The sequence below is a fragment of the Mustela nigripes genome, chromosome 1, assembly GCF_022355385.1.
Source record: "Mustela nigripes isolate SB6536 chromosome 1, MUSNIG.SB6536, whole genome shotgun sequence".
NCBI lineage: Eukaryota > Metazoa > Chordata > Mammalia > Carnivora > Mustelidae > Mustela > Mustela nigripes.
In genome coordinates this window covers 111,688,736-111,700,805 of record NC_081557.1, presented here as the reverse complement: position 1 = coordinate 111,700,805, position 12,070 = coordinate 111,688,736, and the positions used below count along the sequence as shown (strand labels likewise).

The window sequence follows — 12,070 nt, the reverse complement described above, 5'->3', positions numbered from 1 at the left end:
TACTTATGCATTTTTTAAACATCACAGGCACTGGATAGTTTTAAAACACTGATTGAGTCATCCAAATATTGAGAGGTTCCAAATGTTGACACATTTCATCACATTAAATAAAAAAATTGCAATCATTAATATTACAGGTCTCCTCTGAAACATCTTTCATATTGGTTAAGTTATCCAACTCAGGATGGCATATATATGTTTTCTGAAATTCTTACTTTGCTTGAAAGCTTAAAATTTTATCGTGGGCAACAAGTATTGTCCACTGAGTCAACAAATTCACTGTTTACTTGAGAAAATGTCTGCCAAATATCCAAGTCTAAATAACCATCATTTATTTGTCATTAGTTCTTTCTAACAAAATAATGTTCCATGAAAGGAGGAGCTAATTAAATGAGCTCAAAACCCAAGTAAGTGCACCAACGCTTTTCCTCCAGACAACATGTACTCTGGTCTGTAACATTAGTGCCATGGTGTGTATCTCATTTTGTCACACAGAAGTTTAACAGACATGTACTCAAGAATCAAGATTTAATAAAGTTCGTTTTTACTGTTTCATCAAAAAAATTCCTGTGTAAAATTGGCATTTTCAAACTGCTGGTACATGGTGAAGATTATTACCATGACTACTGGGGCCAGTTGCTGCCAAGGCCACTTGATTCACTAAGATACCAGCAGCTTTACCCATATTGTTTTTGTACCACTGCTGCACATGTCAACATTGTCAAAAAAGCAAATATATTATAATGCAAACAGTTTTGACTTCATGGACCTTTTAAAAAAGTTGAGGGGTCACCAGACCACACTCTAAAATAGCTGTTTTGATAATGGTTATGGACCCTCTCTAACCAGAAAAGTGCACATGTGTACAAATATATACACTACTCTTTTTTTTTTTTTAAAGATTGTGAGGGTATGTGCACGCATGTGAGCACACTAGGGCAGAAGGAGAAGGATGGTGAAGCAGACTTCTCACTGGGCAAGAAGCCTGATTCAGGACTCGATTCCAGGACTCTGGGATCATGACCTGGGCTAACGGCAGACACTCAACTGACTGAGCCACCCAGGAGCCCTAAAACCATTAAAATTTTATGTGATATCCCAAAAACTTTTTCACAATTTTATTTAGGTCTTTATTTGGGGGAATATTTAGACTCTACAACCTGAATTTTTTTTCCCCAAAGAACCAATCTGTAAGTCTAAATCCTACCAAAAAAAAACAGAAAGTAAACTGTTGAAAGATGCAATGCACATGGACATGGATATGCACTGGACATGCAATGCATATCCAAATTCCATAAAAACAAGGCTTCATGTAATAAAATCATATCCTAAAATAACTTACTATAAAAAAATTGACACTGTCAAATATGGAGATAAGGGAAGATATACTTGTTTTAAAATATTATAAATTTAAAATTATTAAGTCAACAATATTAAATAATGAAAATGTACAAAAAATAATATCCATACATAGTTGAATTTTTAGTATTTAATATTTCCACAAGTAAAATTTAAGCAAGTAATAGATTACCAGGTATTGCTACTGCAAAAAAAAATTAGGAAAACTTCCTTCCTGTTGCACTTTAAAATAATGAACTTGGTTTTCTAGTGCTGAATCCAGATTTTAAAAACAAAATCAGTAATGCTTCTTCTACTAAATACAAAGGACTGAGAAGGGATCAAGTGATATATAAATATGTTGCACTGGCCATGGGTTGATGATGTTGGGTGATGGGGGTTCAATACACTATTCCATACACTTTCCATAATATTCAAAATCTCCCATAATGAAGTGTTTAAAAAAAAAACACAAGTACAAAAAAATAAAAATAAAAGTGCAAATACAAAAAGAACCAGACCAATTAAAAACTGGCCAATTACTACCTTCAGGACAAATGAAGGGATGCACAAGAAACACTGCAGTCTTGGTTCAGCAGTGAACATTCACATGGTCATCATAATGTAAGCACTGACTTCTAATTTAACCATATACATGGTATGGTTAAATTAGGGTATGGGAATGATAAACTGGAGTATGGGGTGATGGGGGTGATAATATTAATAGCTTAATTTTCACCTACTAGAGGAAAGTCAATTGGAAATGTCTAAAATGCAGGAGAAAAAGAAGTTATCACTTTATTCACAAAATATTAAGCAACAGGGAATAGTGGAAGAGTTGAATATAATCGCCTTTAGAAGTACGAGGGAGGATTAGGGCGTGAATGAAGGTAGGGACTGCCAGTTTTCACTCTAAACCCTTTCTAACACAGTACTGATTTAAAAACATACAGACAGACAGACACACACACAATTTTTTGGGGTGAAATCTAACAAATACAGAAAATCAAAAATCAAAAGAGAAATGTCCAGGATAATCAGTTAATCACTACAGCCACCACCCAGTCAAAACACTACCTCCATGAGGCCCCCAGATTCCTAAAATTAAGTAACCACAACATACTGGCTTTTATAGCAATTATTTTGTAGCTATTCTTTAAAGTTTACCACTTTAGTATGTGTCTCTAAGGCTATGGTTAGTTTTGAATGTTTTTTAAACTTTGTATTAGTGGACTCAAAGAATATGTATAAAACACATATATACCATCTCTTCACTTTGGCTGAGGAGAAATTCTTAAATTCCCCAGTTTTCTCATTTTCCAACTCTTCCTTACTTGCCATAAATGTTCCAACAATAACAGCTAAATAAACCCTTACAACACTTTATGTGCCAAGTTACTGTTTTATGCATATGAACTCATTTAATCACCAAACAACAGCGTAAGGAAGATTTTATTGTGATCTTCGTTTTAGAAAGAAGAAAACAGGCACAAAGAGGTGAATTAATTTGCCCAAGATTACCCAGCTAGCAGAGGACTGTATTATGTAGAGGATGCAATTATGTAGCCTAGCACCAGTGTCTGTGCTACCTACTATCTCATGAGAGCAAGTTGTCAATAAAGGAAATTTTTCAAGTATGGAATATGATAAAATGTTATTACTACTACCACAAAGATTAAAAGGAAAACTGCAGGAGGGGCACCTGGGTGGCTCAGTGGGTTAAAGCCTCTGCCTTCGGCTCAGGTCATGATCCTAGGGTCCTGGGATCGAGCCCCAAGCATGGGCTCTCTGCTCGGCGGGGAGCCTGCTTCCTCCTCTCTGTCTGCCTCTCTGCCTACTTGTGATCTCTGTCAAATAAATAAATAAAATCTTAAAAAAAAAAAAAAAAAAAAGGAAAACTGCAGGATTAGAGATTGTCTGAGTGATAGAGACTTTAGTACCTCACCCTTCTCCCAAACAAAGAGCTACACCAAAGATAAACCACTTAAAAGTGCCTGAGGAGGGACGCCTGGGTGGCTCAGTTGGTTAAGCAGCTGCCTTGGGCTCAGGTCATGAACCCAGGGTCCTGGGATCGAGCCCCACATTGGGCTCCCTGTTCTAATGGAAGCCTGCTTCCCCCTCTGCCACTTCCCCTGCTTGTGTTCCCTCTCTCACCGTGTCTCTGTCAAATAGATAAAATCATTTTAAAAAAAAAAAAAAAGTGCCTGAAGAGACCTATGCATAGAATAAGTATCCCAATAAGAGTACCCCCATCAACCAAAGACCAATCACAGTTATCTGGTCAAACATAAAAATTCTTAGTTCTGCAATGCACTTAATGACAAATTATGAGCCTTCATTAAGTCCAATAAAGACTTCTTTGTAAATTAAGGCCCCCAAAGAGCCCAGTATCTCATACAACTTAACTTACCGGTAGTAATAATGTTGGGCTCTTTCTTCTCTAAAACATCTTTGAGAGTTAACAAGATTAGCATATAAGGAACAACAGAAATCTAATCCAGTCCTGTCATCTTAAGGCTAAGCTTACTGGAACCCAAAGAATCACTTATTCCAAGTGACATATACTTGTTTGTCCCCAGGATAAAAACTCAAGGTCTCCTAACTTCTATTACACAGCTGTAGAACATCAATCCAAGTAAATACATCCATGACATCCAGAGTATACCACAATCATCTTTTCAATGGATCTCTCTCCCTTTCAGAACCTCATAATAGTAATCACATTCCTTCATTCAACAAATACTCAACATTTACTGGTGTGCCAGGCACTGTTCTTTTTTTTTTTTTTAAGATTTTATTTATTTACTTGAGAGAGAGACAGTGAGAGAGAGCATGAACGAGGAGAAGGTCAGAGAGAGAAGCAGCCTCCCCATGGAGCTGGGAGCCCGATGCGGGACTCGATCCCGGGACTCCAGGATCATGACCTGAGCTGAAGGCAGTCAACCAACCAACTGAGCCACCCAGGCATCCCAAGCACTGTTCTAAGCACCGTAATTTGTATAGTATACTCTGCATAGAGCAGATGCATTAGTCCTACACAGTGTAACAGAGATTTAGGGTAAATTATAAATAAGAAGGACTATAAAGAAAGATTTTTTAAATATTTCCAAGAAAGGAAGGTAAGGAAAAGAGTTATAGACATGACCTGAAGAATTCTAACAAGTGATAAATTGTGGGATGACTGTAAGGCATTCCGAGGTGGGAACAGCAAAAAAACAAAAAACCCAAGAGTAAGACTGTACAAGACTTGTTTGAGAAACAGCAACCATTTAGCTGGATCATTACCCATATTAGCAGATGAACTTAGAGAAACGGGATATACTGTTGAAAGATCTCGTATTCTATGCAGAAATATCTGAATGTAATTCATAATCCTAGGGAAGCAGTGACCACTTAAGATTTCTGAGGAACATAAAACTGGGACGGCATTTAAGATTAACTTAGAAGCAAAACACAAGAAGCAGGGAACCTAAATGGATGAAAGATACCGAGATCCTGAACTAAGGGAAGTTGGGTATGGAAAGAAGACTAAAGCATTGCAAAACTAACAATGGTATGCCATGACAGCTAGCTGCATGTAGGAGGGGAAAGACAATCCAGAGCCTTTGATGGGAAAGAACTTGCAATACATCATTAACAGAAAACAGGCAAGCTAAACTGAAGATTTAGCTAGATGTAACCTGTTTAGAGATTACAGTCTAAACCAAGGGGGAAAACTTTAATCTTATTTGAGAAAAGCTAATCTTCCCGTAGGAATATAAACATAATAGACCATGACATGGAAACTACAGTATGCAAAAAAAACAAAAACAAAAACAAAAATTAAAGAAAGGAGTGTAGTGTGAAAATTAGGGGCTTTTTTAAACTTACTACACTAGCATAAACTTAGGTACTTGACTTAAATCATGTTTTTATTAAAATATACATACCAAGCCTCAGCATGCTAAGATGCTAGGAATGCACTGTATGTTAAACTTTATTTAACAACCTCAAAAAAAAAAAAAATCATTTAATGAATCAGTAGCAAGGGGCACCTGGGTGGCTCAATGGGTTAGGCTGCTGCCTTCAGCTCAGATCATGATCTCAGGGTCCTGGCATGGAGTCCCACACTGGGCTTTCTGCTGGGGGTGGGGGGGGGAGCTGCCTACCTCTCTCTCTCTTTTTCTCTCTCTCTGCCTACTTGTGATCTCTGTCAAATAAATAAATAAAAATCTTAAAAAAAAAAAGAATCAGTAGCAAAATGTAGCTACTAAGTATTAGCAGAAGAGAACTACAACTGATCCCATCATACATATCACAAACCATTATTTGATTCAGTTAGGTAAGTTTAGAACCATCAATTTCTTTTAATTAAAACCCACGTGGTCTCTTTGCCTACAGTTTAAAAAAAAAAACGACGAGCTCCTTCAGGGCAGGGTTTATGTCCCAGATACCTTGCAGCCCCAAAGCTCAACATTTCAGAACCTCTCAACATATCTTTACTTATAAAAAATAAGTGGAAATCAAGCCAGGAATAATTTCCAAGTATACAGCATTCTCATAACTTGAGTATTATACAACAGCACAAATGATCCAGTATTCAGTGGCTACTATTCAACAGGTAATGGAATTACAAAATGAGTAACACATGAGTCCTCCCTTGAACTTATAGGATTTCTCTCAACAAACCAACCACAAGCTTCACCAGAAAACCTTGATTTGCGCTACTTATGCGACCATCAGTGAGTCTCTTAACTAAGATTTCTCGTTTCTCATCTGAAAAACAGATGAGGATTCAACAGAAATGTGATAGTGCTCCGTAAAGTATCACAGGTACAATGTATGCCAGCTGGCTCCCCAAAGAACACCAAACTGATCAAACACTTCACTGATAATGACATTGACACAGGCAAATCCAAGCATTTGACTGGCTCAACGTAAGTCTATCATCCTACCATTACTTAAGAAATCCTCAAAACTAACAGTACTGCAGATAGTAGATTAGAAATAGGATCTTAACGAGGACAATACAATCTATAGAGGATGATTTATAAACTTAAGGGACACTTTTTAAAATTAAAAGAAGTACATTTTAATTCATTTGAGTTTTGTTGGAAAATTCCTACCATAATTCAAGACAGAATACCATTAAAATTCAAACTTTAAACAGTATTTCTGAACAATGAAATGATACAACTACTTTATGGGAAATAATGCCTCCAGCACCTAAAACCATCTCAAATGAGTGCAAAACTGACATTTCCAAACTTGAAGTTTTTGAAATACACTAAATAAATTTGGGAGAAGAAGACTTAAGTTTATCTGATCAAACCTAGCTTCTAACCTTAACAAAAGAATAGGCTCCCCAGAACCATGGTTGTTTCCTTACCCACCTAAATTTATCCTTACCAGACAATAAAATGTATCATTTGAGCCATCATTTCTTTACAGAATGTCAATCAACACCACACAATGAGAGCAGGCAAGTTAAACACTAAAAATCTTACCTCAAAAACAAAAGACAGTCATGCAAAAATGTCTGAGGTAAATGTTGATGCCTTTTTTAACATAATTATATAAAAATGATGCCTGAACATGAAAATCCATCACCATTTATTTGTACATGAAATTTACAGTCAAGAAATCTTTACAATATGAAACTTAGATTTTTCTTGTGACAGCTTTATATACATCATACTCTAGTACCTTCACTTAACAGATAAAAAGTAATGATATAAGGTATTAATAATAAAAGACTAAAGACCATTTTCCAGAAAAGTGACTTTTAAAACTGTTCCTCCATTGCTCAGACAAAAAACTCAGTCTGTTCTTAAAGTGTAACAGATCTAGCTGGAAGGAAATCATTCAGTAGTCAAAATTCTGACTCCATATTCAAATTTTGCATTATTAAGTGCTTTCTTACCTTCTGCTACATCATCATCTACTGCTCCTTTCACCTGAGAAAAACACCACTGAATATCGTTCCCTCCTCCAGCTCCTGGAAAAAGAAAACATAGCAATTAAAGCTGAGTTCTGTTCATGTTTACTCTCGTAAACACAGAGATGGTATCCATGGTTGGCATGATACTAATAGCCTGGTACTGCCCACACATACAACCACCAGCCCAGAGCACTAACTTGGAAGGAGGTTAGTCTCCAATAACTGGTAGTGCATTTAAAAAAAAGAGAGAGAGATTCCAGGTATGAAATATCTGAAGGCCACGTACTATCATGAACACTGCATATGTGTTTAAAACTTCCATTTTCCCTTCCCCTCAAATACAGTAAAAGCCTCACAGTCACGCAAGACCTACCAGAGAAAAGTAAATACCAAAGTCAGACAGTTTTCCTTTAAGTTTACAAAAGCCTGCAGAAGGGTTAATAAGGTTAAACTACCATAAAACATGGAATGAAGAGAAAACTTCAGGAACATTACAGCCTGGGTGAGGAGTAATGATTCATAGGAACCCAATCACCAAAGCGCACACACAGCAAACACAACACTCACCACCCATTTCTTTGCATTTCATTACCAGCAAATCACTGGCTCCAGACGGGAAAAGAAATCGAAATAAATGCTGGTGAGGAGGCTGTCAGAGGAAGCTTGTTTTGCCTCCTTTCACCTTATCCCTCAGAATCCAGAGGGCCTTGCAAAGAATTTCCCTAGTTTGTCATCATCTTATGCAAAACAATTTTTATTTAGCTTAATTATTCAACAAGGCCAAAGAGCAGCTTGTTTACAGCAAAACATAGGTCAATCCAACACGTTAACTTTTTTGAAGGTTTATTTAAAGGTTATCTAAATACTGTAAAAAGCATGGAAAATTGGTTTAGTTCCTGAATGTCTCTATTTCACTTCCAAGCACTGTCGAGAAAATGTCCCGGATCTATGGAGGAAGAAACTGAATCAACACCTAAAACTGGTTCTTAGAAAAGGAAGACATTCAGCAACATCAAAATGTATAAAAATCACTCTCAAAGCAATTATCTTTCTCTTCCTTCACCTTCCTTTCCTGCTAAATATTCCAAACTGCATTTCTCTATGCAACCTCCCCCCACCCCAAGCTTTTACCTAAATCTCTCCCCCCTTGGCTATTTATATCATTGAACTCCACAACTATTTTAACTAACTCTACGAAACCCTTTTGGGAAAAGGACATCTGCACAAAAACTAACATACAAAACGCAAAGTTTAAATTACATTTTTCATGCAACTTGGTCTATTAAAGACCTTGCACTCTTGGGCACGAAGGTTAAGAAACCAAAGGGAACGAGTTCAAGACAAAAAAAATTCAGGCTTATGATCTCAAAAATATACGTACCCACAGTGGGGGGAAAAAATACACATAGGTCCCCAATGTATTTCAACTTGCAAAGTACTCTTCCTTCTCAGTACAAAATACATTAATATGAACACCCAAGAAGGCTTGCAGCAAGGGAAAAAACAGGAATTGTATTAAGGAAAAACCCTAAAAAAAGCCCCAGGGAGCTGGGGGGAAACCGGGGAGAGCGGGGTTTATAACCGGCTCTTCCAAGCAGTAGGGACAAATCTGCACTCGCCCCCACCCCGCCCCACCCACGCCTTACCCCCCGGCTCGCCAGCACACACCCCACCCCCACCCGTGCCAAGGTTCCAGCCCTCATTTTAAAAGCCATTTCTGTATCACAACGACCCCTTGCCTCAGCAGTACCCTCCCCACCCCCACCCCACCCCACTTGACCAATTCCCTGAAATCCAAGGGGCGCCCCGTGGCTCTACCAGAGGCACAGGCGGTCGCTAGGGGGTGATGGAGGGAGAAGGAAGGAAGCGGTGCCTTGTCAGTGGACGAGGGTGATTTCTCCTTTACCTGCCATGTTGCGCTGCAAATGGTGACCCTGCTGGGTTCCTCGGGGTCTCTGCTTCCTGAACTCACCCCCCTCACCTGGGGATGGGGGGGTAGAGAGGGCGGATGGCGGCGGATGGCACCTGTGGGGGGAAAGGGCGGGGGTCAGGGGAGAAGGAAGGAGGGGCGAGCAGAACAGCCAGCAGGATGGTGGATTTCGCTCTGGGGCTTCCCCGCTCTCGCTCTTTCTCCAGCGGCGGCGGCGGCGGCAGCTACGACAGCGACGGCGGCGGCAGCGGCAGGGGTAGGCGACTCCACTTTCAAAATGGCGCCGGCTGGCCTGGCCAGTGACGTCACCCGGGGGCGGAGCGGCCGGGCCGGGCCGGGCCGGGCCGGGCCGGAGGGGCGGGGCGGGGAGGGGCGGGGCGAGGGCCGGGGCGGGAACCGGAGGGGGGGGGGCGGGGAGCCGCCGGCCTGACTCCGGGTCCCCGCCCCTTCCTCCCCCGCCCGGCGCGCTGCGTGCCCGCGGGCCTGGCCTGCGCCGCGCCCTATCCCGCGCGCTGTTGGTCTGAGGTCCTGCAGTGCCCCGTCTGCCCTCTGTCCCCGGCCCGGTCCGCTGTCCTGGCACATCGCAGTGTCCCAAACCCTCGCGCCTGTGCCTGGACTCCGGAACGGGCTCAGCCGTGCAGTTACCATGTTCGCTCGCGGGGATTCGTGGGATCTTGTGTCTTTGAGCGTACCGTGTTTCTACTTAAAATAGTGACTCTGTAGCCAATGAAAAAAAGGACGGGGGTGGGGGGCTGGATAGACTGGGCGGCTCGGCCGAGGGAAGAGTTCGCGGGTCTGAGAAGGGCGCAGCTGGCCTGGTTCCATGTGGGTGAATTAAATACCTTCTCATGGGCCCCGGGAACCGAGGCAAGAGTCCTTGGCGACTGAAAGCAGTTGAGGGTTTCTGAACAGAACGCGGAGTTTGCTGGTAGCAGACATGGCGGAAAAAGTGGCCCGGTCGGTCCAGCTGAGAGAGTGGAAGCGGTGGTTAAGCCAAGAGCTGGGCTCTGAAGCCAGGCTGCCGAATGCGGACGCCATGCAGGAGATGAGGTTAACAGTCCTGCCTCATAGGGTTGTTTCAAAGATTAAATGACTTAATTAGAATACATGATGAATGTTTGCCGCCGTTATTGTTAGATTTGTGTTGAAAGCATCTTCAACAGAGTTAAGAGGTACAAGGAAAAAAAAAAAAACAGGAGACACTAGTCATCATCCAAGAGGGTTAGTATAGGTACCTCATTGAAAGATGCATTAACGATGCAATCGCTGTATCCTACTGGACACTTTACATATCTCAGTCCCCGCAACACTCCTAGGATACAGACATGCATATTTTGCACATGACCAACACCTGTAAAAATATCCGGAATTTGACCTTAAGGCTGAAAGGAGTCATCAGGCATTCAGCGACTAAGGGGAAGTTAACAATTATTTACATCTCCTCCTCATAGCTCCACTTTCTACCTTGGTCTTGATTGCTATAACAGTTCGATTGTAAAACAAGTTTCAAAACATCCACACAGGGGTGCCTGGGTGGCTCAGTGGGTGAACCCTCTGCCTTTGAATCGGGTCATGATCTCGGGGTCCTGGGATGGAGCCCCACGTTGGACTCTGCTGGGCAGGGAACCTGCTTCCTCCTCTGCGTCTCTGCCTGCTTGTGATCCCTGTCAGTCAAATAAATAACTAAAATCTTTAAAAAATTAAAAAAAAAACATATCCACACAGAAAAACTGCACCATTGGATTATTATTCCTCCGTTTCTATCTTAGTAATTTGCCCTTAACCAGTGAATAAGCAGACTAAAAATCCACACTGTATTTGTCATCTTTCAGCTACCTGTACAAAGCATGAACGCACTGTGTGCTGTATTGACTTCTATTTTGGTTGACTTCATAAATGTGTCTCTCTACCTATGCCTTTACTACTCGTTTTTCCTTTCTACTTTCCATGCCATTGTTTTATAATTCAATCCTAGACTCTCCAGTGAACCTTAAAACTGAGAGAGAGACTAGACCATTAAACTAGAGGACTGGCACCCCTAATACACAAGTCACTTTCTTGTTTTATGCTTCAGCTTTTGCTATGCGTAAGATTTGTATCTTCACGCTTCCTAAAAAACGATTTGGTCTACATAAATGATTCGTTCTTCTTAGAAGCCAATGAAGCTTGCCTAGAAACTAAGATAATTATAACAGAAGTTCATACAGCACTATGTGCTGGGTGCTGTCCTAAGAACATTGTACACACTCTTGAGGGTACTACGTGCCTATGGGACAAGCTGAGATAGGTCTAATGGGTCTAATAATCAAGAATTGGTGACCCTAAGCTAGTAGCCCAAAGACAAGGGTTGCTCTTGTTGGTCCCTGCTTCCTTATCTTATGTTCTATCTTCCGTCTCTGTACTAGGGCCCTTTCCTTACCATTTCATGAAAATGTCTTCTGTCAAGGTAATTAATGATCTCCATGTAACCAAATCCAATGATCACTTCTTTGATTTTTCTCTTTCTTGACTTTCTAACAGTATTTGAAACCACTCACCACTCTATGCTTTTTGAGACCCTTTTTTTTTTTGCTTGTTATATGATTGGTTTACACCCAATCTTTCCATACACATTTTTTAGTTTCCTTTGCTAGCTCCTCCTCTGGGATCACCCTGTAAATATTAGGGTGATATGTCTTCCTGTCTTCTGCCCTATATACGCCTCTCTATCCCAGGCAACCTCATTTAGTATTTACAGATGTAAATACTGTGTATATACCAGTCACTGCCAAATCTAGACCTCCAGCTGTACTCTCCCTGGAACTGCAGACACACACATCTACCTGCCTGTTTGACATTTCTACAGATGTCCAATAAGCATATCAAACAAGTAGTGACAGAAC

The 12,070-nt window shown here is 40.8% G+C and overlaps 1 protein-coding gene across 2 annotated transcripts in view; it reads right to left on the bottom strand.

Annotated features, from left to right (window-relative positions):
* The window catches only part of PPP2R2A (protein phosphatase 2 regulatory subunit Balpha), an 89,660-nt gene extending 80,131 nt beyond the window's left edge, over nt 1–9,529 (bottom strand). Inside the window, exons 1-2 of one of the 2 annotated variants that reach the window (XM_059372035.1) lie at nt 9,165–9,529; nt 7,241–7,315 (exon numbers count right to left, since the gene is read on the bottom strand). In XM_059372035.1, the coding sequence (XP_059228018.1) occupies nt 7,241–7,315; nt 9,165–9,171 (82 nt within the window). In that variant the 5' untranslated portion in view covers nt 9,172–9,529. Of the gene's footprint in view, nt 1–7,240; nt 7,319–9,164 lie in introns of those variants that run through there. The other variant, XM_059372043.1, reaches the window with a different exon arrangement.
* Between the last annotated feature and the right edge of the window lie 2,541 nt (nt 9,530–12,070).